The sequence below is a fragment of the Marmota monax genome, unplaced genomic scaffold (genome assembly GCF_021218885.2).
Source record: "Marmota monax isolate L192 unplaced genomic scaffold, Marmota_monax_Labrador192_F-V1.1 WCK01_AAM20220418_F8-fsc00134, whole genome shotgun sequence".
NCBI classification, from domain to species: domain Eukaryota; kingdom Metazoa; phylum Chordata; class Mammalia; order Rodentia; family Sciuridae; genus Marmota; species Marmota monax.
The window spans coordinates 2721396-2748440 of record NW_026692281.1 but is presented as its reverse complement, the minus strand read 5'-3'; the positions used below and the strand labels follow the sequence as shown (position 1 = coordinate 2748440).

General features: G+C 39.3%; 2 protein-coding genes across 6 annotated transcripts in view; one reads left to right on the top strand and one right to left on the bottom strand.

The window, feature by feature from the left end:
- The window catches only part of Heph (hephaestin), a 92581-nt gene that overhangs the window by 22298 nt on the left and 43238 nt on the right, over nt 1–27045 (top strand). For all 5 annotated transcript variants that reach the window (XM_058578113.1, XM_058578124.1, XM_058578119.1 and 2 more), the window contains exons 9-15: nt 1714–1882; nt 3675–3811; nt 5265–5396; nt 9359–9570; nt 10587–10734; nt 13610–13822; nt 26794–27007. In XM_058578113.1, coding sequence (XP_058434096.1) covers nt 1714–1882; nt 3675–3811; nt 5265–5396; nt 9359–9570; nt 10587–10734; nt 13610–13822; nt 26794–27007 — 1225 coding nt within the window. The remainder of the gene's footprint in view (nt 1–1713; nt 1883–3674; nt 3812–5264; nt 5397–9358; nt 9571–10586; nt 10735–13609; nt 13823–26793; nt 27008–27045) is intronic.
- Nucleotides 23116–25147, bottom strand: LOC124090053 (importin-8-like). The gene has a single exon (XM_046440438.2). It carries the CDS (start codon nt 24991–24993, stop codon nt 23116–23118), a length of 1878 nt encoding a protein of 625 aa, XP_046296394.1. The 5' UTR covers nt 24994–25147.

The following is a 27045-nucleotide window of genomic DNA, read 5'->3' as shown; positions in this document are numbered from 1 at the left end:
AGACTAGGGAAATTATGTGATGAAGATAGTGGATATAAGAGAAGAAAAGGAGCACCCAGGATCTGTATTTAAAAGATGGGAGCTTAAGTCTAAACACTTCCACTGACTAGCTATACAGTTTGGGAAAGTTAATTAGCCTCTCTAATGCTTAGCTTTATTCATGTGTAAAAGGAGACCATTAAAAGTATACAAAAAGTGGTTAAGAAGATTAATAGCAATAACATGTAAAGCACTTGATAGAGGACCTGTTATATGTAGTCAACAAAAACGAATATCCTTTCCTTCTCTTTCTTCATATCTCAGATTTCTTTCTTTCCTTGCTTTCTTACTTCCTGATACTGTGGATTGAACCCAGGGATATACTACCACTGGGCTACATTCCAAAACCTTTTTAATTATTTTATTTTATTTTAAAAAATAGTTTTAGTTGTTCATGGACACAATACCTTTATTTTATTTCTTTATTTTTTAATGTGATGCTGAGGTTCAAACCCAGTGCCTCTTACATGCTAGGCAAGTGCTCTACCATTGAGCTACAACTCCAGCCCCCTATTTTTTTAAAAAATTTAAGACAGGGTCTTGCTTGGCCTTGAACTTGTGATCCTTTGGACTCAGCCTCTGGAGCAGCCACTGAGCGGAGCCATATGTTATATTTCTTTCTTTTTTTTTTTCTTTGCTTTCTTTTTGGTAGTATGTGGGTTTGAACCTAGTGGGCATTCTACCATTGAGCTATATCCCCATTCTATTTTATTTTTTACTTTGAGATAGGGCCTAATTAAGTTGCCCAGGCTAGCCATGAACTTGTGACCCTGTTGCTTCAGCCTTCCTAGTAGCTGGGACTACAGTGTGTTCCATTGTACCTGGCTACATCTCAGAATTCTAATGTACATTTTAAAAATATTTTTACTTGAGGATGGACACAATACCTTTATTTTATTGATTTGTTTTCATGTGGCTCTGAGGATCAAACCCAGTGCCTCACACATTCTAGGCAAGCACTGTACCCCTGAACTACAACCCCAGCCCCCATTTTTTTTTTTTTGATACTAGGAATTAAACCCAAGGGCACTTAACCACTGAACCACATCCCAGCCCTTTTTATTTATTTATTTATTTTTAATTTTGAAGCATGGTCTTACTAAGTTTCTTAGGGCTTCACTTAGTTGCTGAGGCTGGCCTTGAATTTATAATCCTCCTGCCTCAGCCTCCTCAGTCCCTGGGAGTACATGCATGAGCACGCACACCTGGTTCCCAGTCCCCCTTTTTTTATTTATCCACTCATTGAATTTTATACCAGATATGTTTCAATGTAGTTAAAAAATGCTTCTGTTTTTCTTCTTTCACTTTATTCATATCATACTTTCATGTTTTTAAGTTTTTTTGAATTATAAAATTGAGTTTACATATTCCCCAGACTTTTAATTTTTTTTTTTTTTATTTTGAGACAGGGTCTCACTAAGTTGCGGAGGCTCTCCTTGGACTTGTGATCCTTGTGACTCGGCCTCCAGAGTAGCTGGGATTACAGGCATCAACCACCATGCTCAGCTTACCTCTCTTTTAAATTTGATGTGCCCAGGAGAGAAAGTGGCCCATTTTGATGTTGGGTAAAAAGATTAGTGCAGGGTGGGAGGAAAAAACAATTAGAGGAGCAAGCTGAGTGCTCTGGGTAGAAATCCTGGTAGAATGGGATCAGCCATGATGTTCTTCCTGCAGATGGCATGCAGGCACTCTACAAGGTCAACTCTTGCTCCACGGCTCCTCCTGTGGACCATCTTACAGGCAAAGTCCGGCGGTACTTCATTGAGGCCCATGAGATTCGATGGGACTATGGCCCAATGGGGCGTGATGGCAGTACTGGGAAAAGTTTGAGAGAGCCAAGAAGGTAAGAGGCCGAGGGCTTTCTCTTCCTATCCCTGCCTAAACGTCTATTATCTCCCTTCCAGAAATATCTCATTTCACTTGGGGATCACAGTGATTGTCTGGCTAGGGTTACTGTTAGCCAATTTCTTTTTGGCCCCTGGGAGAGCTTGCTTTTGGGGAAGCTATAGGTAGCAAAGCTTTTGGTAAGGTTATGTCATATCTGCAGCAAAGGGTCCAAACATATTTTGAGACCATTCCTGCGGTAATCCCTGGAAATGTTCAGAAAGGAAAGCCCAGGTGGGACCAGTTCCTGCATGAGTTGAAATGACTTTTCTCTAGCTCTTCTTTACTTTATCCATTACTTACTTCCTTGTTCCTTCCTTTTTTTTTTGCATAATCCAAAGGAAGCATTTGAGGAGGGTTATAAAAATCACTCTATGATTTTGGGTATAGCTATTCCATACCCATCCTTTTGGAGGGATTTCTCCAGGTTTTCTTGCCTCATCCATGACACAGATGTGGACAAATTGAGCAGGAAGTTAGTGTCCTATTTTGTAGCCAGGATGTCAGTTATACCAATTTACTAGGTAATTGGCGATGCCAGGTTGTTTTTTTTCTTTTGTGGTACTGGGGATTGAGCCTAGGGCCTCACTCATGCTAGACAAGCACATTATCAGTAACTACATCCCCAGCCCTTTTTATATTTTATTTTGAGCCAGGGTCTTACTAATTTGCTTGGTGTCTTGCTAAGTTACTGAAGCTGGCTTTGAACTTGTGATCCTCTTACCTCAGTTACATGAGTATCTGGGATTATAAGTGTATGCCACCACATTTGGTGACACCAGTTCTTTCACAGAACAGGCACATAGTAGATTACTAAGAGAGGACATAGGGGAAACTCCTCGGGCATCCATTGTGTTTATTCTTTTTTTTTCATTTTAAATATTTTTTTAGTTGTCAATGGACGTTTATTTTATTTATTTATATGTGGTGCTGAGAATCGAACTCAGTGCCTCACACATGCTAGGCAAGTGCTCCACCACTGAGCCACAGTCCCAGCCCTAGTGTTTATTCTTTCAGGAGGAAATAATGAAGTGAGTCTGAAGAAAAGTAAGGCAAGTTGGCACTTGAGTTTCAGAATGTTATCTAGTCACCACCTGGGCTTGCCCACTTAGTGGGCTTTCATTTTGGTGTGAAAGCCTATTAAAAATTTTGAGATGGGATCTCACTATATTGTGCAGGCTCATCTTGAGCTCATGGGTAGAACTGATCCTGCCTCACATCTTCTTAGGTGCTGGTATGATAGGCACATGCCACCATTCCTGCCTAATTTTTGTGGTGCTAGGGAATTGAACCCAGGACCTCATGCATGCTAAGTAAGCCCTTTTACCACTGAATCACATCCCCAGACCCTGGACAGTGCTATTCTTGATTAAGGAGAGAAAGTATTCGGAGTACCTGAGGATAATTAAGGACACTGATATAGGCTATGTAATTTGGGAGGGCAGAACTGATTCCAGTACTTACAAGGAATAATATCCCAGCTCCTGATAAAGAATAACTTCCATAATTAAAATTATCTAATAGTAAAGGGTATTATATTTTCTGAAAATAAATTCTTTGTCTTTGGAAAGGTTAAAACAGAAGCCATATATCACTTATTGGTGGAGATACCTTCAATGGTGGGAATTAATCTGGAAGATCTCTGAGGTCCTTCTAATCATAAAGGTCCATAACTTGATAAGATTAAGGGTGAGGTGGGATCTATTTGATGGTCAGTGAAGTTGTGAGACATTTACCTCCTTATATGCCAGTGGTTCAGATAAGTTCTTCCAGAAGAACTCCACTCGAATTGGAGGTACTTACTGGAAAGTTCGATATGAAGCCTTCCAAGATGAGACATTCCAAGAGAAGTTGCAACTGGAAGAAGATAAGCATCTTGGAATCCTTGGTGAGCAATATTTTATTTATTTTTGTGAGCAAGATTTTAATTAATAAAATTTATTGCCTAGGTCAGAGAAGTAAGAAGGATATGGGAACTAGAACCTGAGAGTGGTGAAAAAGGATTATGGATCTGAATTTGTTTGAAAAACACTAGGTTAAGCATAGTCAAATAGTGATCTTTGCTGTAGGATTTCCAAGAGCCTTGAATTTATTTTTGTTCATCATGAATCTCCAAGATAGACATAGAGTTTATAGAATTTCTCATACTTACTTTACTACTGATCGTTTCTTGGTAATATATTCTAGTACCACTTTTGTACAGACCATACTTTTAGAATTGCTTCTCTAGGGTCATTCCTGAAAGGTATAAGGCAGTAAGCTTGTTCAGATATTTGGCAATCTTGGACCAGGAGCAGATTGGTACATATAGATGTGCTTGCTGTGGTGAAGGTTGCAGAAATAAGCTTAGAGTCTGACCTTGAAGAAAATATTCAGAAGGTTGATAGCACAGTATTAAAAGAGTTTATAGCAAGATTATATGTGGTTTAGTCACTTGGTGGAACCAGGAAATAGAATAGGTCAGATGGGACAAAACTTTGGAAATGAAAGTACCGTAATGAGCCAAACTCTGGAGACAAGCGTGTGTCAAGTTTATTCTAGATCCTTAGGGTGGATAATAGTCCATATACCGGAAAGATAGAATAATATAAGTAAGAGAAATTCACTCTAAGGAAGAGAAGTTAAGTAGAGTATGAAGGTGTTGTCTTGACTTGGGCTCAGGATGGGTCCTCAGTTTTTGAGCAGAGGTAGAGCTTCAGGTATGGAAATTGAGTAGAAAACCAAGCCAGAGACTCTGACCTTAGGTTAGAGCCAGCATAAATGCTTACATGATTTCTTGGTACTTTTCGTTGGCTTTAAAAGTGACCCAAATATGTTAGAGGTGGGGTGAGTAGTGAAGCATAGAAAAGTTCAGAAGCTGTGACTAGACTAGCTAGTCCAGGACCTGGAGACAGAATATAATAATTACCTTAACTTAGAATTGGTTTAAGACTGAGATAACCCACTCGGATAATAAAATTAGGGGAAACAGGTTTGGATCTGACAGTGATTGGGAGAAAGACCTGGCATTAGATCCTGGCTCTGCAACTAACGCCATTTGAATTTGTGTATGTCAATTCCACCTCTCTGAGCTGAAGTTTCCTCATCTGTAAATTGGAGATAATAACCTCTGCCCTGTATGCCTTAGAATGATATTTGAGGATAAAAATGAGATAGTGGATTTTACAGTGCTTTTTATAATTGTAAATTGCAGTATATTTGGAATGGATTATTCTTATTCTTTCTTGTCAAGACTAAAGTTATTTCTGCTTTCACTTACCTTTTCTTTTCCTTCATCTCTTTCAGTTTCTTTCCTTCATCTTTGTCTTCTTTCTCATTGTCTCCCCCTTCCTATTTTCCAGGGCCAGTGATCCGGGCTGAGGTGGGTGACATCATCCAGGTGGTCTTCTACAACCGTGCCTCCCAGCCATTCAGCATGCAGCCCCATGGGGTCTTTTATGAGAAAAAATATGAAGGCACTGTGTATAATGATGGTGAGCTAGCAAGGTTTTCAATAAATGTGGGCTGGCTGGTGGTAGCTAGTGGTTGTAGAGAGCGAATCAATGTCTCTTTTCCCATGCCATTATTTTGTTATAAACATTTTAATGAGTATATAATACTTTATCACATAGATATGTTATAATTTATTTAACTAATCTTCCATTGTTTCAACATACAGGTTTTTTTGTACTTTTGAACATTGTAAGTCAGATTACAATGTGTGAATATATACACCCTAGCTTAGATTTCTGAGAATCTAATATTTTAGATTCTTAGGAAAGAATCCTAGAAGTGGAATTATTGGGTAACTATTTTTTTTGTTTTATTTTGTTTTCATTTTTGTAATAGATTTTTTTTTTAAATATTTTTTTTAGTTGTAGGTGGACACAATACCGTTTTATTTTACTTTTGTGGTGCTGAGGATTGAACCCAGGGCCTCACACATGCGAGACAAATACTCCACTGCTGAGCCTCAGCCTCTTTTTGTAGATTTTATTTGATACCAGGGATTAAACCCAAAGGCTCTCTACAACTTAGATATACCCCCAACCCCTTTTTCAAATTTCAAGACAGGGTTCTGACATGTTGCTAAGGCTGGCCTTAAACTTGACATTCTCCTTCCTCAGTCTCCTGAGTCATTGGTATTATTAGTATATGCCACCATGTCTGGCTTAATTTCTTTTTTTCTCTGAGAATATTAGCACATTGCTGATTCTAACCCAAAATGCAAAAAGAGACACTGAAAGCATAAAGGGCAAATTTTCAGACAAGTCTAAAATAAAAGAACATCCTGCAAGGCAAATTTTCTAATCTTAAAGAAGGAAATACTGAGTGGGGCCACAATTAGGTATATGACAACCGAATGTGACCTACAAACCTTGCCTGGTCCTGGTTATAAAAATAGATTTAAGAGACATTTTGGTGATAATTAAAAAATTTTTCATATAGACTAGATATTAGATATTATTAGGAAATTTTCTTAGGTTTGGTTAAGATATTATAGGAACATAGGAGATACTTGCTTTGAGAATAAAATGTTGTGACATTTGCATTTGCTTCAAAATGATGCAACAAGCTGGGCACAGTGGCACATGCCTGTAATTCCAGCAGTTTGGGAAGCTGAGGCAGGAGGATCACAAGTTTGAGGCCAGTCTCAGCAAATTAGGAAGGCTCTAAGAAACTGAGTGAAACCATATCTCAAAATAAAAATTAAAAAGGCTGGGGATGTGGCTCTTTGGTTAAGTGCCCTTTGGGTTCAATCCCTGTATCCAAAAACAACAAAACAAAACAAAACAAAACAAAAAAAAATCAACAAAAGCAAACAAACAAAAACCATGTTTGTGTGTGGATTTTTGTACATAGATAAATTAGGATGGCAAAACACTAATAATAGACTTTCGGTGGTAAGCTGATCATTGTACCATTCTTTATATATATTTTTAGTTGTAGTTGGACACAATACCTTTATTTTGTTTATTTATTTTTATGTGGTGCTGAGGATCGAACCTAGGGCCTCGCATATGCTAGGCGAGTGCTCTACTGCTGAGCCACAACCCCAGACCCATTGTACCATTCTTTAAAGTGTCCTAAGCTTAGAAAATTTAAAGAATGAGGAACAATGGATGAATATGAAAAGTTGAAAATGTACCAAATTATACTCCCTTGTTATAAGCTATACTACAAATACTGTTGTATATGCTTTTATGCCCACTTTTATGATTATTTTTCAGCATATGTGTGTGTGTGTATATATTATATATATATTATTTTTAGCATGGGGCCTCACTCTGTTCCCTAGCCTTTTTTCCAGCTTGGGACCTCAAGAGATCCTCTAGTTTCAGCCTCCTGAGAAACCGATACTAAGACATTCAGCTCCATGCCTGGCCCAAATATATTTCTAAGATTTAGACTTGATGAATTAGAGGATGCATATTAAAATTTTGCACCTATATCCAAATTGCTCTCTGAAGAGATTTGTAGTCTCATCAATTTGGAGTTCTATCAAGGTACTTGAGAGGGACCCAGTCTTTACAACCTTAATAACACTGGGGCAGTTTTTATTGTTGTTTGTTTGTTTTGGGGGGATTGAGCCCAGGGGTGCTTTACAACTGAGCTACATCCATGGCTCTTTTTATTTTTTGAGACAGGGTCTAATTTACTGAGCTTCTTGCTAAGTTGCTGAGGCTGGACTGGAACTTATAATCTTCTCTCAGTCTCCTAAGTCACTAGGTTTACAGGCATGCACCTGTAATCTTTGGCAAAATGAGAGCATTGCAGGCAGATAATTCAACAAAATCATTTTTTTGGCAGGCAGATTAAACCCAGTGGTACTTTACCCCTGAGCTACATCCCCAGGTTTTATTTTTAATTTTTAAGTTTTGAGACAGGATCTCACTCACTATGTTGTTCAGGGTCTTGCTAAATTGAAGTCACTATTGTTTTGATTTTTTGATTTACATTTTTTGATTATGTTGACATTCTTGTCAGTATTTAATACATATCTCTTGTTCTTTTTTTAATTACTACTATGGATTGAACCCAGGGGCGCTTAACCACTGAGCCACATCCCCAGCCCTTATACATATCTTATTTATTTCTGAGCATGAAACTTTTTAAGGCTCTTTCTTTTCTTCTCTCTCTTTCCCTCCAGCCCTCTCTCCCTCCTCCCTCCTGTCTCTCTCTCTCTCTCTCTCTCTCTCTCTCTCTCTCTCTCTCTCTTTCCCTCAATACTGGGATTGAACCTGGGGGTGGTGTACCACTGAGCTATATCCCCAGCCCTTTTTATTTTTTATTTTGAGAAAGGGTCTTGCTTAATTGTCCAGACTTGGTTGGAATTTGTGATCCTCCTGCTTCAGCCTCCAAAATTGCTGGGATTACTGGTATGTACTACCATGCCTGGCTTTTAAGGCTCTTGATGCATTTTGTTAGCATATTTTCCAAAAGGGTTATTTGCATTTACACCTTAAAAAAATTTTTTTAGTTCTCAATGTGCCTTTATTTTATTTATATGTGGTGCTGAGAATTGAACCCAGTGCCTCACATATGCCAGGCAAGTGCTCTACCACTGAGCCATAACCCCAGCCCTGAATTTACACTTATCCATTTTATAGGTGGGTGAGAAAGATAGCTGCCAACATTGATTATAATTTATAAAATATTTACTAATCTGACAAGCAAAAAAGTTATCTAGGTACTTTTCATTTGTACTTCTTTTATTATTTATTTATTTTGGTGCCAGGGATTGAATCCAGAGGCACTTTACCACTGAGCCACATCACTAGCCTTTTTAATTTTGTTTTGTTTTGAGATGGGCATCTCAGTAAGCTCCTGAGGCTGGTTTTGAACTTGCAATCTTTCTGCCTCATCCTCCTGAGCTGCTGGGATTAAAGGCATGTTCCACCTGTGGTGATTCTTTGATTAAATTTGATTTTTTTAAAAATTTCAACCTGAGGGTATAGTTCTATGGTAGAACTATGCTTAGCATGTGGGTGGCCTTGGGCTTAGTCTCTAGCACCACTAAAGAAAAAAAATTCTGTGTGTTGCTTGATCATGTCCTGTGTTCACTGAAGGAATTATAGCCTTAGTGTTTTTTGTATATATACACATATACATATATAACTTATACATGCCCACACATGCATACCTGCATATTGAAAGGAAAAAGATATTCAACAATTAGAGTTGTTTAAAGATGAAATGATCTATGATGATAGGTAGTGAGTCTCCTATAACTGGAGAGTTTGAAGCAGAAGTAGGAATATAAGAGTAGATAAATGTATATTTTCTAGTATGGGGTATTCAGAGAAGTCTTAAAGTCTCTTTTACAATATTCTATTTTGCTGCTATTGCTGCTGCTACTCCAAAATGCCTTTGTTTATGATCTTTATCCCTCTGTTTGGAACTGATGATCCTCACACTAATCAATGTGATTAATGAGTTCACGATTTCCCTGCAGGCTCATCTCATCCTGGCTTGGTGGCTAAACCTTTTGAGAAAGTAATATACCGCTGGACAGTGCCTCCCCATGCTGGTCCCACTGCTCAGGATCCTGCCTGTCTCACCTGGATGTACTTTTCTGCTGCAGATCCCATAAGAGATACAAACTCTGGCCTGGTGGGCCCCCTGCTGGTGTGCAAGGCTGGTGCCTTGGGTGCAGATGGCAAGCAGGTATTGCCAGAGATGTCTGGCTGGGAAGCCTGGTGGGAGGAGGATGAAGCTGAATTGTTAATAGGAGTCCTACATGAAAGTAGGTTTTAGAGGTAATGGAATAGAAAAAAAAATTACCAAGCTGTTGCATCAGAAGTTAATAATTGGAGACTTCATGCTATCCTTGCATGTTATTTTTTTTTATCACAAACATACATCTTAACCTGTTTTTTCCTATTTCATATCCTCTCATCATCATTTCCTTTTTTCTGCTCCTCCTCCCCCTTCACCTCTTGCTCCCTCTCTTTATTTTGTCCTCTTCCCCTCACCTCTTCTTTCCCTATCCTTTCTCCTCCACCCTGTCCCTTTCCCTATCCCTTTCTCACTTCAGTGGCCCCTAAAATTTGTCCCTAACCCCTAAATGTGCTGTAGTATTTGATAGTCTTCTTTGTTATCTAGCCAATCATTTCTAGCTATGCAACCTTAGACAAATTACTTAACCTCTCTGATTTACTTTCCTGTTCTCCAAAAACATAGGCTTAACAGTGGAGGAATCTCAAGATTCTGTAAGGATTAATGCAAATAATCCATATAAAGTCCTTAGCATAGTGTCTGGCACATAGTGAACACTTAGCAAATGTGAACTATAACAATTATTATTACTATTTTTATTTTCAAATTTCCCTCCAGAGCCTTCGTCTGCTGTCCTAGCCACTGTCATTCCTCTCCCCAGGTGTCTCCAGGTTCTCGGCTATCACACTCTGTAATGCTGCTCCCTATGCCTCTTCCCAGCTCCTTTCACGCATTTCTCCCCTCAAGGCTTTTTATTCTGACCTTATTCTCCCATCTACAATTTGAAGTTAACCTGAGGAATAACTGCCTAGCAATAATTGCAGCTCTGGGCAGGAGCTGTGGGCTTGACTCATCTGGAAAAGGAAATGGGAAAAATGAGGGATTCTTGGATCTCCAGCTGCAAAGTACATACCTGCTGAAACCATTGCTATTCTTCCCTCTGCCTTCTTCCACTGGGCCTGCAGAAAGGGGTGGATAAAGAATTCTTTCTTCTCTTCACTGTGCTGGATGAGAACAAGAGCTGGTACAATGAAACCAATCAAGCAGCTGCTCTGTTGGATACTCGACTGCTCTCAGAGGATGTCGGCTTCCAGGACTCCAATCGGATGCATGGTATGGGGAGTACTTTTGACTTAGGCTACAACTGAGAAGTCCCAAGTAAAATCGAATCAGACCAGTTCCCAAAATACTCACTCCATTGGTTAGATCTATCAAAGACACAAGTTGTATTGAGGGATTCAGTCTACAATAGGAGATCTTATTCTTAGTGCCTTCTTTTACTGTGCCCTGTGTTACACAGTATGGGGATATTTAAAGTCAGGTGAGGTGAGGATTATGTATAAGGAATACTCTAGAGAGTGTGAACTATATGCTGGGATGATACCCTTACAGTTTTGATTTTTTTAATTTTTTTTAAAAGTCTTTGGTACTGGGGATGGAATCAGAGACATTTTACCATGCAGCTATAAGCCCAACCCCCCCCCCCTTTTTTTTAAATTTTGAGACAGGGCCTCACTAAGTTGCTGAGACTGGCTTTGAACTTGCAATCCTCCTGACTCAGCCTCCTGCATTGCTGGGACTACAGGCATGCACCACCATGCCTGGCTTGTTTTTATTTTTACTTTTTGTGATGCTTGGGCTCAAACTCAGGGCTTTGTGTGTTAGAGGAATGCTCTACCATGGAGTTATTCCCCAGTTCCCTTTCCCGTCTTATCCCTCTCCCTTTTCTCTCATACCCTTGCTCCCATTTCACATGCTCCAGCCCAGTTGGGTGTTTTTCTCCCTTTAAGCATCCTTTGTATCTTGCCGATTTCATGCCTTTGCAATGCTGTGCTCTGCATTTTAAAAATTTTTTCATTCCTCACATATTTGCCTGCAGCCTATAGAAATTCTGTCCATTCTTTGAAGCCATTCTTTTTGTGCTAAAAAAATATGTCTTCCATGTAACCACTTTTTTGGGGCGGGTGGGGAGGGAGCTGCAATTCTGGACATTGTACCCAGGGACACTTTAACAATGAGCTACAACCCCATCCCTTTTTATTTTTATTTTCAGAAAGAATCTCTCTAAGTTGCTGAGGGTTTCATTAAGTTGATAAGGCTGACTTTGAACTTTTGACCCTTTTGCCTCAACCCCCCCGAGTTGTTGGGATTACAGGCCTACGGCACTACATCCAGCTCATGTAACTGCTTCTTAGCACTCAAGTCAAGTGATGACACCCTCTTCTGAACTAGTATTGTATTTTGATTAGATAATTTTAATATAAAGTTCCACACACTTCTCATTATTATAGTTATTTGTTACATGACTTTGACTTCTGCTAGAGTATAGTCTTTGAAGGTGAGTATTGTATGTTGCTTATCTCTGCATACTCTATATTATCTAACACATAGCAAATGTTAACTGAAATTAGTGAACTACCAAATGAAAGGGTGGGTGGCTGGGTGGGCCGGTGAGGGAATGAATGGGAAAACATGGTACCATTTTCCACGGAGCTCCCAGCAATTTGTAATGAGATGAGAATAATAACACCCATGAAACAATTATAGAACAATCCAAGACAGACTATAATTAAGTGCTAAATTGTGTAGAACAGCTTTTAAGTTCAGAGGAGGAGAACATTAATGAGGAACAATCAAGTTAAAGGATTCCTGGAAGAAGGGAGCACTTGAGCTAGGTCTTGAAGACTGAATAGGTTTGCAATCAGAACATTACAGGCAAGGAATCAGGGGGTTAGCAATGTTCCCATCAGCATCCCAGGGGATTATCAAATAAGATGACTCATTAAGGCTGATTCCAGTGGAGGTGGTGATATAGAAAAGGGGTCAGCTTTAGGCAGGTCTTACTGTATTTTGTGTGTGTCTTGGGGGTGGGGAGAGTGTACATGGTGGGAAGAGAATGAGCATGATTGTATTATCTTTTGGCTCTGTCTCTTGGTTCCCATTTCCGGTTATTTCCATCATCTGGCAAAAGCAAGTCAATTTTATAAGCCAAGAGCATTCCAGTTTGAATTTCCTGAGCACCTAATTGGTATAAACAACATGCCAGATGCTTATGCAGTTATATAGATTCAGAAAATGTGCTAGGTCAATCTAGTACAGGAGATAGATTTTCAAGTAAATCATTGGACTCTGTAGTAATTGGTATTATGCAAATTTTATGTTAAAATTTATGGAAATTAGGGGGAGGGAGAATAAACTCTTCTTCACAGAAGAGATGATATTTGAGGTAGACTATGATAGATGAGTAGTAGATTGCCATAGAACTACACTGGAAGGTGCAGTCTGTTCCAGGCAGAGGTCACAGTATGTGAAAAGTCAACCATTGTTTTCTAAGCACCTACTATGTCTAATGTCTTGGGGATGTAGAGACTAACAGAGCTCACAAGACAATGGTGTGTGTGTGAGAGGGTAGGAGGACAGAACTCAGGTAAAGGTGTAGGAGGAGGCTCTCACAAGAGTTTGGGTCAGAGAGGATAAGGGCCAGAACTTTGGCAATAGAAATGAAGATACAGAGAAGAGGACATTTGGAGCTGCAGATGGAACCTTGGAGGACATAAACACTCTGGAGGAGTGGGGAATCAGAAGAAGATGGAGAAGAAACAGTCAGAGAGGTGTCAGAGAACCAGAAAACATAGTGCCACAGAAATCAAGGGAGGAGGGTTCCAGAGAGTGGGAGTAAGAGAGGTTAGGGTGTACATGTGTACATGTGTGTGGTTGTTGTTCAGAGTAGCTCAGTGTTGCCAGTGTGTGGTGGTGAAGGAGGAGGGTTGGGAGGTGAGGCCAAAAAGTCCAACTGAGCTCCCATCCCAATGACAGATATTCATGAGTAGAACTAAAGTGGTTTAGAGAAGAAGGCAAAGGAATTGAGGGTGATCTGAAAGTTTCAAGCTGTAGGAAACCATAGTACAGAACTGATATCATACTACTGGCCAGTGTTCAACTAGTCTGATCTCATCTCCCCATCTTGTCTTGTGTTTTTGTTTTCCAGCCATTAATGGGTTTCTGTTCTCTAACCTGCCCAGGCTGGACATGTGCAAGGGTGACACAGTGGCCTGGCACCTGCTTGGCCTGGGCACAGAGACTGATGTGCATGGGGTCATGTTCCAGGGCAACACCGTGCAGCTTCAGGGCATGAGGAAAGGTGCAGCCATGCTATTTCCTCACTCTTTTGTTATGGCCATCATGCAGCCTGATAACCCTGGTAAGTACCTTAAGAGGTGGCCCTAGGCTTATAGGCTTTATTAAGTTGAGGACCTACCTGGGGATGCAAGGTGGGATGGTTTTTGATGAAAAAAGAAGTAGCATATTGAAGGTAGTATTTTCAGAATACTTTTCTCTTTTCCTTCTTCAGTGGATCCTCCGTGTTTTAGTTATTTGGCTTCTCTTCTCAGCTGCAAGCAGAACACTGTGAGAAGGTTGAGGAAGGTCTTTCCTGGAATAGTGGGAGAGAAGTAAGGGTTCTGCCCAGCTTCAGGGCAGTTTCTTACATGGAAGAAGGTGAAATTACCACATAGAAATTTTACAGATAAAGTCCTTGCAGTGGGAGAAAGGCCAATGACATATACCTATAAGTGCTTTTATCCCTTCCGATATTCTGTGAGGATTTCTGCAAATTTTCCTATTTTTGGTGTGTATGTGAAAGAGAGAGAGAAAGAGAGAGAGAGAGAGAGAGAGAGAGAGAGAGAGAGAGAGAGAGAGAGAGAGAGGGGAGAGAGAGAGATGAGAGAGGAGAGAGAGAGAGAGAGAGAGAGAGAGAGAGAGAGAGAGAGGTGTGTTGTAAACAGTTTCAGCTCAGAAATCAGAACACAGAGACTCTTAGATTCCTTTCTTACTTATTTTTCTTAATTCCTTCCCACACTCCCTTTATCTATCCTTTCCTCCATTTCTTCTTTAATGAAGAAATGTGACTAGAATGTTCCACCAGCTTCCATTTATTTCTGGCATTTCATAATGCCGCAGTATTTTTTCAGTCCCTAGGGTGTATTCTTTTTACAGCCAGTAGGTGGCGATAGTGTTTGTAAGAAAAAGCTGTTGGTTCTACGCAGTTCCTACTGAACTTATTTTAGTCATATGAATTCTATTCATGTTTGGAATAACAATTCTTAAAGAAAATAATTCCCTTCAACAATTTAATAATTACAGCCTGGCTCTGAGTTTGACAAAAACATAAAGCTTTTTCTTGAGTCCTCATTGGTTCTCATCTACTGGGATATTTTCTTAGTTAGGGAGAGTTGTTAGAAAATTAGAAATAGCATTAATGGAGCAGAAGAGAACAAGAGGAACGCATCATTTTAGTGAGGTAGGGGTGGGGAACTTCTGAATAAGAAAGCCAAATCCCAGATTTAATTGCCTTCCTGCAAAACCAGTCAAGCTCCCTAGTCAGGTCTACATGCTTTTTCAGGGCTCACTCTTACTTTAAATAAATGAAATTATTTTGGTGCCCTACTGTAGCCCAAGGAGGATGGCAGAGTACCTATAGCTACAGCTACTTGGAGGCTGATGTGGGAGAATCACTTGAACCCTCCAATTTGGGGCCAACCTGGGCAACATAGCAAGACTCCTTCTCAGTTAAACAACAATAACAACAAACCCCATTATACTGGATAGTCTAGAGGGAAAGGAAGAAGATGAGTTTACAAGAGTAAAGGCTTGAAATGTTACTTTTGGTTAAGATCCCTGGATTTTGTTATTAGCAAAAGCACAAACCCTTTTATACCTTTCTTATATTTCCAGACCTTTAAAACAGTTTCCTTTTTTTTCACAGAGATTCCAGGTCATAGATTATTGGAACTAGTAGAGTATCTTCTAGATCATCTTAATTCATTTATTTTACTAATAGGTGCAAAGGACAGAGACCTGGAGGGGAAAAATTACTTGCTTAGATAAGAAATGTTGGCTATATTTTTCCTGCTTCTCCTCTCACTCCTCTTCCTTCAAATCTTGTTGATTCTTACTCCTAGATGATTTCTTGCATCAGAACTCTCCATTCATCTCATGGGAACTTGCTCTGTGATTAAGATGGAGACCATAGTGACTAGTTCTCCAAAAACATGGCAAAAGAATCCAGTTTAATGGATGAGCCAGGACCAGAATCTGACATTGGGATTTTGGAGAGACAGGTAGTAATAGGCAATGGCAAATGTACATATGTGCCGAGGTGATTTAAAAACATCACTGTGACCAGATGTGGTGGTGCGTGCTTGTAGTCACTACTGGGAAGGCTGAGGTCAGAGGATGGCTTGAACCTAGGAGTTCTAAACCAGCCCGTGCAAAATAGTGAGACCCAGCCTAAAAAAAAATAGTCACTTTGGAGATTCAACCTGCTATGGGTTGAATGCTAATGAATATGTTTAAAAAACTAGAAAAATAAATGTCTTTAAAAATTCAGCAAAATATTAAGAGTTTGAGTTATGTGGGTTTGTTGGTGATTTTTTAATCATATTTTTTTGCTTAAATTTTAATAAGCTTATACTACCTTTAATAAAAATGACATATTGTTTTTTAAAAATATCACCCTGCATACAATGCCTCAGCTCTTCCTATACTGATAACTAGAGCTTTAATAGTATGGGAAAGTGGCAGATAAAAAGGTCAAAGCTTGTAATATATTATTTTCCACTAAATTCTTGTTAGATTTCTCAGCAGAAAGAGACTATTTATTACTGCACAGGACCCTCATTAGAGTTTCTTTTTCCCTCTTTTGCTACTGGAGCTCTATTGCTTACTTTCTTCTTTCTTTCACAGTGCTGAGGATTGAACCAGGGCCTGCTCACTTGCCAAGCAAGGGCTCTGCCACTGAGCTATATCTCCAACCTCTGGAACTCCTTCCTTATTCATTTTTTTCTCTGCTTTACCACCCTTTTTTTTCCCCCTATTCCTCTTTACTCTCTTCTCTTGTTTTCCCTTTCTTTTATCCATCTTTTTTCCTTTTTATTTTTCTTTTCCTTTTAAAACCTTCTTCTTCTCTCCTCCTCTTTATTTCTTTTTCTGCACTCATTTGTCTCCCATGTTGTCTTTTGTTTTTCCTTCTTTTTTATTTTGTCCTTTACTTCTTTTCATCTCTTTTCTCTTTCCTTTCTTATTTGTCCCAATTCCTTCTTCCCATATCTCACCTCTCTTTTATTTTCTTCCTTTGATTTCTCTCTCCTTCCTCTTTATATCCCTTCTCCGTTCTTCTCCCTTGTCTCTTTTTGTTCCTTTGCCTTCTTTTCTCCATTTTCTTTGTATCTTTATTTCTTTCACATTTGCCTACCTCTTTATTTTCTTTTCTCTCTTTTCCTTTACCTTCATTCTGTGTCTTTTCTTTCCTCTCCACTTGAATTTCTCTGTATTTTCTCTGTTTTTCTTTCTCACTTCTTTTTATTTTCTCTTTCTTTTTCTGTTACATTTTCCCAAAGCACTGTAAACAACTATTCACTCAATGGCTTATGTACTAAGGATGTGAGGATGAATTGGGAAGCTCACAGTTAATGTGAAAGGGAGATAGGAATGTAAACATTATTATTCAGAAGGCTACGATGATGCTATCTGCTAAGAGTTATGGTAACACACAGGGAGCTGTGACAAATTTTTCTTGCAGAGTGAAGCTCTGCTTGGAAGGCAGACATTCAGACTGAGCTTTTTGTTTTCTTTCTGTTTTTGTGGTGCTGGGCATCCAACCCAGGGCCTTGCTGCCTGCTGGGTAGGCACTCTACCACTGAGCTACTCCCCCAGTCCCAGATTAAGCTCTTGAGGTTGAATAAACAGTTATCAGACAAAGAAAGGGGGTGGTTGATGAGGAGGACCTTACAGGCAGTAGGAAACTTATGGGTAATAGTTTGTAAGCATTACCTGTCTAGAGAAGATTGAATCAAGTGATTTGATTCGGTGAGCTTCAACTTGAGATAGTATGCTAAATAATATTTGTAAATGTGGAGGTACTTTTAATTATCACAATGACTGGAAATGTGTAGGGGTGATATTGGTATATAGAAGGTAGGAGTCCAAAAGTTGTCCTACATGTAGAATAGTGATTAGTGTAGGTTTGGGAAAGTGGGGAAGGGTGGATAAAGAGAGGCTGGATTTATTTATTTATTTTTGGTACCAGGGATTGAACTCAGGGGTGCTTTATCACTGAGCCACATCCCCAGACCTATTTTAGTTAGACACAGGGTCTCATGGAATTGCTTAGGGCCTTGCTAAATTGCTGAGGCTGGCTTTGAACTCACAATCCTCCTGCCTCAGCCTCCCAAGCTGCTGGGATTACAGGTATGTTGCACCACACCCAGAAAGAGGCTGGATTTAATCAGTGCATGCTGTATGCATGTATAGAAATACTGCACCAATCCCCATTAATATATACAATTAATACACGTTAATCAAAATTAAAATAAAAAATGTTGGAAAAAAAGCCTGAAATGTGTAAGACAGTCCTAAATAATGAAGAATAAATCCCACCCAAAATGCTAATAGCACCCCTGTTGAACATGTAGGGTATAAGAGAGATAGGAAGTGACTAAGGATGCAGTTAGAAAGAGGAAGGGCCTTGCTAAAGGAGCTAGGACTTAATCTTCTATGCTATGTGAACCCATCAAAGATGCATCTGACTGAAAGGATTATTATTATTATTATCATTATTATTATGTACTGAAGATTGAACTCAGTGGTACTCAACCACTGAGCCACATCCCCAGCCCTATTTTTTTTGTATTTTATTTAGAGTCAGGGTCTCACTGAGTTGCTTAGTGCTTCACCGTTGGTGAGGCTGGCTTTGAACTCGCTATCCTCCTGCCTCAGCCTCCTGAGCTGCTGGGATTACAGGTGTGTGCCACCATGCCAAGCTTGAAAGGAAAATTTTTGATGGAATAACTTATAGGATTTAGTGATGGAACAGATGGGAAAGGTCAAAATAAAAATAGAGTTTGAAAGTAAGTATGGAAACAAAAGTGGGCACTCTTTTTCTTTCAAGGTGTATGTAAAATAGTGTAATTGACTATTTTTTTTCTAGTACTGGGGATGAAAGCCAGGGCCTCACACATATACCACTGAGAAACATCCATAGCCCTTTTATTTTATTTTTATTTTTTAAATTTTTTTTGGTACCAAGGGTTGAATTCAGAGATACTTAACCACTGAGCCACGTCCCCAGCCCCTTTTTAATGTTTTATTTAGAGACAGGATATCTCTCTATGTTGCTTTAGGGCTTCACTAAATTGCTGAGGCTGGTTTAGACTCATGACCCTCTACTCTCAGCCCTTCCAAGCTTCTAGGATTACAGGCATGTGCCACTGCTCCTGGACATAGGCCTTTTTAAAAATATATGTTATTTTTTTTTTTTTTTGTTTGTTTTTTTTTTAATTTTTTATTGTGGGTTGTTCAAAACATTACAAATTTCTTGACATATCATATTCCACACTTTGATTCTAGTGGGTTATGAACTCCCACCTTCACCCCATACACAGATTGCAGATTCACATCAGTTACACATCCATTGATTTACAAATTGCCATACTAGTGTCTGTTGTGCTCCGCTGCCTTTCCCATCATCCACCCTCCCCCCTCCCCACCTCTCCCCTCCCCTCCCCTCCTCTCTCTCTACCCCCTCCACTGTATAACCCTGAGGGTCTCCTTCCATTACCGTGCAATTTACCTTCTCTCTCCCTTTCCCTCCCACCTCTCATCCCTGTTAAATGTTAATCTTCTTCTCCTGTTCTTCGTCCCTACTCTGTTCTTAGTTACTTTCCTTATATCAAAGAAGACATTTGGCATTTGTTTTTTAGGGATTGGCTAGCTTCACTTAGCATAATCTGCTCTAATGCCATCCATTTCCCTGTAAATTCTATGATTTTGTCATTTTTTAATGCAGAGTAATACTCCATTGTGTATAAATGCCACATTTTTTTTATCCATTCGTCTATTGAAGGGCATCTAGGTTGGTTCCACAGTCTTGCTATTGTGAACTGTGCTGCTATGAACATCGATGTAGCAGTGTCCCTGTAGCATGCTCTTTTGAGGTCTTTAGGGAATAGACCAAGAAGGGGAATAGCTGGGTCAAATGGTGGCTCCATTCCCAGCTTTCCAAGAAATCTCCATACTGCTTTCCAAATTGGCTGCACCAATCTGCAGTCCCACCAGCAATGTACAAGTGTACCCTTTTCCCCACATCCTCGCCAGCACTTGTTGTTGTTTGACTTCCTAATGGCTGCCAATCTTACTGGAGTGAGATGGTATCTTAGGGTGGTTTTGATTTGCATTTCTCTGACAGCTAGAGATGTTGAGCATTTTTTCATGTACTTGTTGATTGACTGTATGTCCTCCTCTGTGAAGTGTCTGTTCAGGTCCTTGGCCCATTTGTTGATTGGGTTGTTTGTTCTCTTATTGTCTAATTTTTTGAGTTCTTTGTATACTCTGGATATTAGGGCTCTATCTGAAGTGTGAGGAGTAAAGATTTGTTCCCAGGATGTAGGCTCCCTATTTACCTCTCTTATTGTTTCTTTTGCTGAGAAAAAACTTCTTAGTTTGAGTAAGTCCCATTTGTTGATTCTAGTTATTAACTTTTGTGCTATGGGTGTCCTATTGAGGAATTTGGAGCCCGACCCCACCGACTGTAGATCGTAGCCAACTTTTTCTTCTATCAGACGGCGCGTCTCTGATTTGATATCAAGTTCCTTGATCCATTTTGAATTCACTTTTGTGCATGGCGAGAGAAAGGGATTCAGTTTCATTTTGTTGCATATGGATTTCCAGTTTTCCCAGCACCATTTGTTGAAGATGCTATCCTTCCTCCATTGCATGCTTTTAGCCCCTTTATCAAATATAAGATAGTTGTAGTTTTGTGGATTGGTTTCTGTGTCCTCTATTCTGTACCATTGGTCCACACAGCTGTTTTGGTACCAGTACCATGCTGTTTTTGTTACTATTGCTCTGTAGTATAGTTTGAAGTCTGGTATCGCTATACCGCCTGATTCACACTTCTTGCTTAGCATTGTTTTTGCTATTCTGGGTCTTTTATTTTTCCATATGAATTTCATGATTGCTTTCTCTATTTCTACAAGAAATGCCATTGGGATTTTGATTGGCATTGCATTAAACCTATAGAGAACTTTTGGTAATATTGCCATTTTGATGATGTTAGTTCTGCCTATCCATGAACAGGGTATATTTTTCCATCTTCTAAGATCTTCTTCTATTTCTCTCTTTAGGGTTCTGTAGTTTTCATTGTATAAGTCTTTCACCTCTTTTGTTAGGTTGATTCCCAAGTATTTTATTTTTTTTGAAGATATTTTGAATGGAGTGGTTGTCCTCATTTCCATTTCAGAGGATTTGTCGCTGATATACAGGAATGCCTTTGATTTATGCGTGTTGATTTTAAATCCTGCCACTTTGCTGAATCCATTTATTAGCTCTAATAGTTTCTTTGTAGAGCCTTTTGGGTCTGCTAGATATAGAATCATATCATCTGCAAATAGTGATAATTTAATTTCTTCTTTTCCTATTTTTATGCCTTTAATTTCTTTCGTCTGTCTAATTGCTCTGGCCAGTGTTTCGAGAACTATGTTGAAGAGAAGTGGAGAGAGAGGGCATCCCTGTCTTGTTCCAGATTTTAGAGGGAATGCCTTCAGTTTTTCTCCATTCAGAATAATGCTAGCCTGAGGCTTAGCATAGATTGCTTTTACAATATTGAGGTATGTTCCTGTTATCCCTAGTTTTTCTAGAGTTTTGAACATAAAGGGATGCTGTACTTTGTCAAATGCTTTTTCCGCATCTATCGAGATGATCATATGGTTCTTATTTTTAAGTCTATTGATGTGGTGAATAACATTTATTGATTTCCGTATATTGAACCAGCCTTGCATCCCAGGGATGAATCCTACTTGATCATGGTGTACAATTTTTTTTATATGTTTTTGTATCCGATTCGCCAGAATTTTATTGAGGATTTTTGCACCTGGGTTCATTAGAGATATTGGTCTGTAGTTTTCTTTCTTTGAAGTGTCTTTGTCTGGTTTAGGTATCAGGGTGATGTTGGCCTCATAGAATGAATTTGGAAGTTCTCCCTCCTTTTCTATTTCCTGAAGTAGCTTGAAAAGTATTGGTATTAGTTCTTCTTTAAAGGTTTTGTAAAATTCTGCTGTATACCCATCGGGACCTGGGCTTTTCTTAGTTGGTAGTCTTTTGATGGTTTCTTCTATCTCCTCAATTGATATTGGTCTGTTTAGGTTGTCTATATCCTCCTGACTCAATCTGGGCAGATCATATGACTTAAGAAATTTATCTATGCCTTCACTATCTTCTAATTTATTGGAGTATAAGGATTCAAAATAGTTTTTGATTATCTTTTGTATTTCTGAAGTGTCTGTTGTGATATTGCCTTTTTCATCCCGTATGCTAGTAATTTGAGTTCTCTCTCTTCTTCTCTTCACTAGCATCGGTAAGGGTCTGTCGATTTTGTTTATTTTTTCAAAGAACCAACTTTTAGTTTTGTCAATTTTTTCAATTGTTTCTTTTGTTTCGATTTCATTAATTTCAGCTCTGATTTTAATTATTTCTTGCCTTCTACTTCTTTTGCTGTTGTTTTGCTCTTCTTTTTCAAGGATTTTGAGATGAAGTATGAGATCATTTATTTGTTGGTTTTTTCTTTTTTTAAGGAATGAACTCCAAGCAATGAATTTTCCTCTTAGAACTGCTTTCAATGTGTCCCATAGATTCCGATATGTTGTGTCTGTGTTTTCATTTATCTCTAAGAATTTTTTAATTTCCTCCTTGATGTCTTCTATAACCCATTGATCATTCAGTAACCTATTGTTCATTCTCCAATTGATGTATGCTTTTTCCTTCCTTCTTTTATCGTTGATTTTCAGTTTCATTCCATTATGATCAGATAAGATGCATGGTAATATCTCTACTCCTTTATATTGTCTAAGAGTTGCCCTGTGACATAATATATGATCTATTTTTGAGAAGGATCCATGTGCTGCTGAGAAAAAAGTGTAACTGCTTGATGTTGGGTGGTATACTCTATATATGTCAATTAGGTCTAGGTTATTAATAGTGTTATTGAGTTCTATAGTTTCCTTATTCAACTTTTGTTTGGAAGATCTGTCCAGTGGCGAGAGAGGTGTGTTGAAGTCTCCCATGATTATGGTGTGGTGGTCTATTAGACTCTTGAACTTGAGAAGAGTTTGTTTGACGAACATAGCTGCACCATTGTTTGGGGCATAAATATTTATGATTGTTATGTCTTGTTGGTGTATGGTTCCCTTAAGCAGTATGTAGTGTCCCTCTTTATCTCTTTTGATTAACTTTGGCTTGAAATCTATTTTATTTGATATGAGTATGGACACGCCTGCTTGTTTCCGAAGTCCATATGAGTGATATGATTTTTCCCAACCTTTCACCTTCAGCCTATGTATGTCTTTTCCTATCAAATGCGTCTCCTGTAGGCAGCATATTGTTGGGTCTTGTTTTGTGATCCATTCTACTAGCCTGTGTCTCTTAATTGGTGAGTTTAAGCCATTAACATTCTTCTACAACTGTTAAGATAGTGTCAATAGTATGTAAAATTCCCATAGCCATTACTGTTTTGTCTTCAACTTCTTCATATTCATCACTTTGAAGAACTTTGCCAAATATCTCAGCCAAGTGTTGGGTCATATCAATAGCAATCGAGGCTACCTCTTGACTGTATTCACATATCATCTTCTGGATTACATTAGTAACATCATCATTTTCTGTCTCTCTAACAATGTGCAACAGCTCCTGCATAATAGGCCTCACATGTGGCTTCATATATTCCTTAGCTTGTATCTGATTAGAAATTAATGACTGAAGAGCAAGGGCAGCTTCAACTTTGACAGGCATCTCCTTATCTTCAATCAGGCTCTTCTTTGCTAATTCAACTGCATTTCTGAGGTTGAGTTCATTGTGAAACTTCAAAGAACTAAATGCATGAAGCACCCAACATGATCTAGCTCGAAGATATCCCAGGTTAGACAACAATAAAGGAAATACATGATTCTGTAGGAATAGCTCGATTTGGTCCTTGAATAAACTCTTCTTCAATAAAATCTCAGCTAGGGAACCAATCACATGCAGGGCTCCATCTTTCTTCCTAGGGTCAAAGTTCGGGTCTGTTAGGATTTGATAACAGAATGCCATCATTTTTGGCAACACCTCTTTCCTTTTCTTTGCAGCAGTATATAAGAGAGTCTGGGCTGCTGTGGTAGGAGAAGCATAATCTTCAAAAATATCAAATTTCATCCTTATATACTCATATGGATCTTCTTGCCACAGCTCTTCATCCTCATCTTTATAGCACATCACAGAAAAAATCACATCTTCAGAGATATTCTGTATGTGCGGCTTCATCTGCTTCCAGGTTACAGAATGAACAACCCCTTGGTTGAGATAGTTGAATGCTTGCTGAAGAATACGAGGGGCTACATACTCTTTCTGTCTATATTGATCTAAAATTTTTAGTAGTACCTGCTGAATTCCCACTGCATAGGTTTTCAAGAAGAATTCAGAAAATTCAAAATATTCTTTTGTGACATTTCCTGGGCTTCCATACCGTTCAAAGAGACGAGCTACAATATGCAGAGCCCACTTTTTACACTTCCACCATACTAGTTCTGGTCTATCATCTTCATCAATTTGCAGAGTCTCAGGAGGGACTGTCCTGTCAATAATAGTTCGGAAGATCTCCATCCATGTTGTCATGGTTTGGTTATTCACCAACTGAAGAGGCAATGCATACTGAACAAGAGCATAAAAGATTTTGAGAATCTGTTTTTGTAGTAATACAGAATAATGGGAGGAATCCGGAAGGAGCTGCATGATTTGCTGCTGAATACGTGGCAGAAATATCTGCATTGCTGCTATAAGAGGTTCTCTTTCTTCTGCTTTCTTATATTCATAAGTCTTCACCAGTTGGTAAAGACATAACAAACTGCCAAGCCAGCTTCCACTGTTCTGCGATTGTAAGTAAAAGTTTATCTTGTCTACTACTGCTGGCCAGTGACCAGGAAAATCATGCTTAATGATGACACGGAGACACATTGTTAACTGAATTCTCACTAAATCTGGTGATCGAATTATCCCTTCCACAATGTTATCACGTATTTGTTGGCGGTCATTTTCATGAATATTGAAGGGAAATATTGCTTCTCCTGGTGGAGGTTCTCGATCTGGCCAATACTGGGTCACCATGTTCTTTAGGTAGATGGCAGCTGCCTGGCGTACTGGAAATTCCACATGGTCAGAGACTATAATCCGAAGTAAACTGGGGGCAAAATTGATAATCTTGTAAGACTGGTTGAGCTCGTTCTCTGCTGCAATCCGAAGCTTCGGGTCGATGGTGCCCTTCAGCGCCTGGATGATCCGGTTGAGGTCCATCTCCCCGGGTGGGGGCTCCGCGGCCCCCGAACCAGTAGGCCAGACTGCAGATTTAGTTTTATTTGGACCCTCTCACCTTCCTCCTCCGCGACGCCTAGACTACCTCACTCCCCAACCCCCGCCACGGTCGCCACCTGCAGCCACTTGCTGCGCCACTCTGACTCCGCGCCCCCTGTCCTCCCTCTTTCCCCCCCCACAACTCGCTCTCCATTCACCCTTTTTAATATATGTTATTTTGAAGCAGGGTTTTGGTAAGTTTCCCAGACTGGCCTCTAACTTGTGATCCTCATCCCTCATCCTCCTGAGTAGGTGGGATTATAGAATTGTATCACTATTCCTGGTATAAGGGAACATTTTAAAAGACAGGATGACTGAGTCCTTAACTATGTTTTTTAGATATAAAGTATATTAGGAATGGAGAGGCCAATAATGTAGACTCAGTTTGGGATGGAATAGTCAGGGAAGGCTTTCTGGAAGAGATGAAACATGAATTGGGTCTTAGAGAATAAATGAGTCCTCATAGCTTTTGAGGGTAGGGTGAACAGATGCCTTCCAGAAAGAGGGTAACAGCTTGAGTGAAAATTCCCAGATAGGAATGAGATATGGCAGAGGAACAGTCAGAGATTGATTTAACTGGAGCAATAGTTGACTTTGGAGCAGTGTTTGAAAAGTTGTACTGGGTCAATAGTTTGGGGGCAGCTAATTAGAAAGCTTTGAAAGCCAGGAAGAAGAATTTGTCATGATGGGATAGGCAATGGGCAGCAATATAAAGAAACAATGTGAATAATGTTCTAAGAAAGTTAGCTTCTTTTGATCAACATTGTCTGAGCCCAAGTGTGTCCTTGACATAAAAATCTTGAGATCAGGTCCAGACAACTCCACAACACAGACATTAAGACCAATATCTCAACATTCTATTATAAAAACCTAGGGAAGGGCCTTCCAAAGCTCTCTTATGTAATCATCCTTGTGGTTAAAAAGTTCCTTTATTAAATAGCTATTCAGACCCACCTTTATTTCTTTGGTACTTGGTAGAAAAAGGAGACAACCTGTGGTCAATGCCATCCTTGGAATCATAAGTATAAAACTTTGTTTACTTATTTGTAACTTTGCTTATTAAACATTTACTATACACTGTGCTAAAAACTGTACATACATTAATGTATTAATTTTATTTTATTTTTTAAGAGAGAGAGAGAGAGAGAAAGAGAATGAATTTTAATATCTATTTTTTAGTTTTCGGTGGACACAACATCTTTGTTTGTATGTGGTGCTGAGGATCGAACCCGGGCCGCACACATGCCAGGCGAGCGCGCTACCGCTTGAGCCACATCCCCAGCCCTGTATTAATTTTATTTCTAAACAATCACATGAAATAAGCAAATTTATCCTAGTGAAGGTGTTGAAACACACATTTAGAAATTGCTGCAAGGTTATATAGATAATAAGTGACAGATAGGGTTATTAATCACCCCACTTTGCCCAGAACTGAGGGGTTTACAGGGATATGGATATTTAAGTGCTAAAACTAGGGAAAGCCCTCAGCAAACAGTGAGGAATTGGTCTATCTAATGGCAGACTTTAGATTCTAACCCAGACAGTGAAGATTTGGAGCTGGAGTTCTTAATATATGTGCTCATTTTTCTCAACAAACTTGTAATACACTTTTATCTAATGCATAGAAGATCTTTATCCTGCACTTTCCATTCTCTGCAGAACACCCAGGGAGAGGCAGGAACCCCCCCCCCGCCCCCCAGGTGCTTCTCAGGTGTCAGATTTTTCTCTCTGATCTTCCTTTAGGGACATTTGAAATTTACTGCCAGGCAGGCAGCCACCGAGAAGCAGGGATGAGGGCGATTTACAATGTCTCCCAGTGTCCTGGCCGCCATGTCAGCCCTCGTCAACGCTACCAAGCTGCAAGAATCTACTACATCATGGCAGAAGAAGTGGAGTGGGACTATTGCCCTGACAGGAGTTGGGAACTGGAATGGTATAACAAATCTGAGAAGGAAAGGTAAGGTGTCAGAAAAGGAGAGATCATACTTTCTTAGT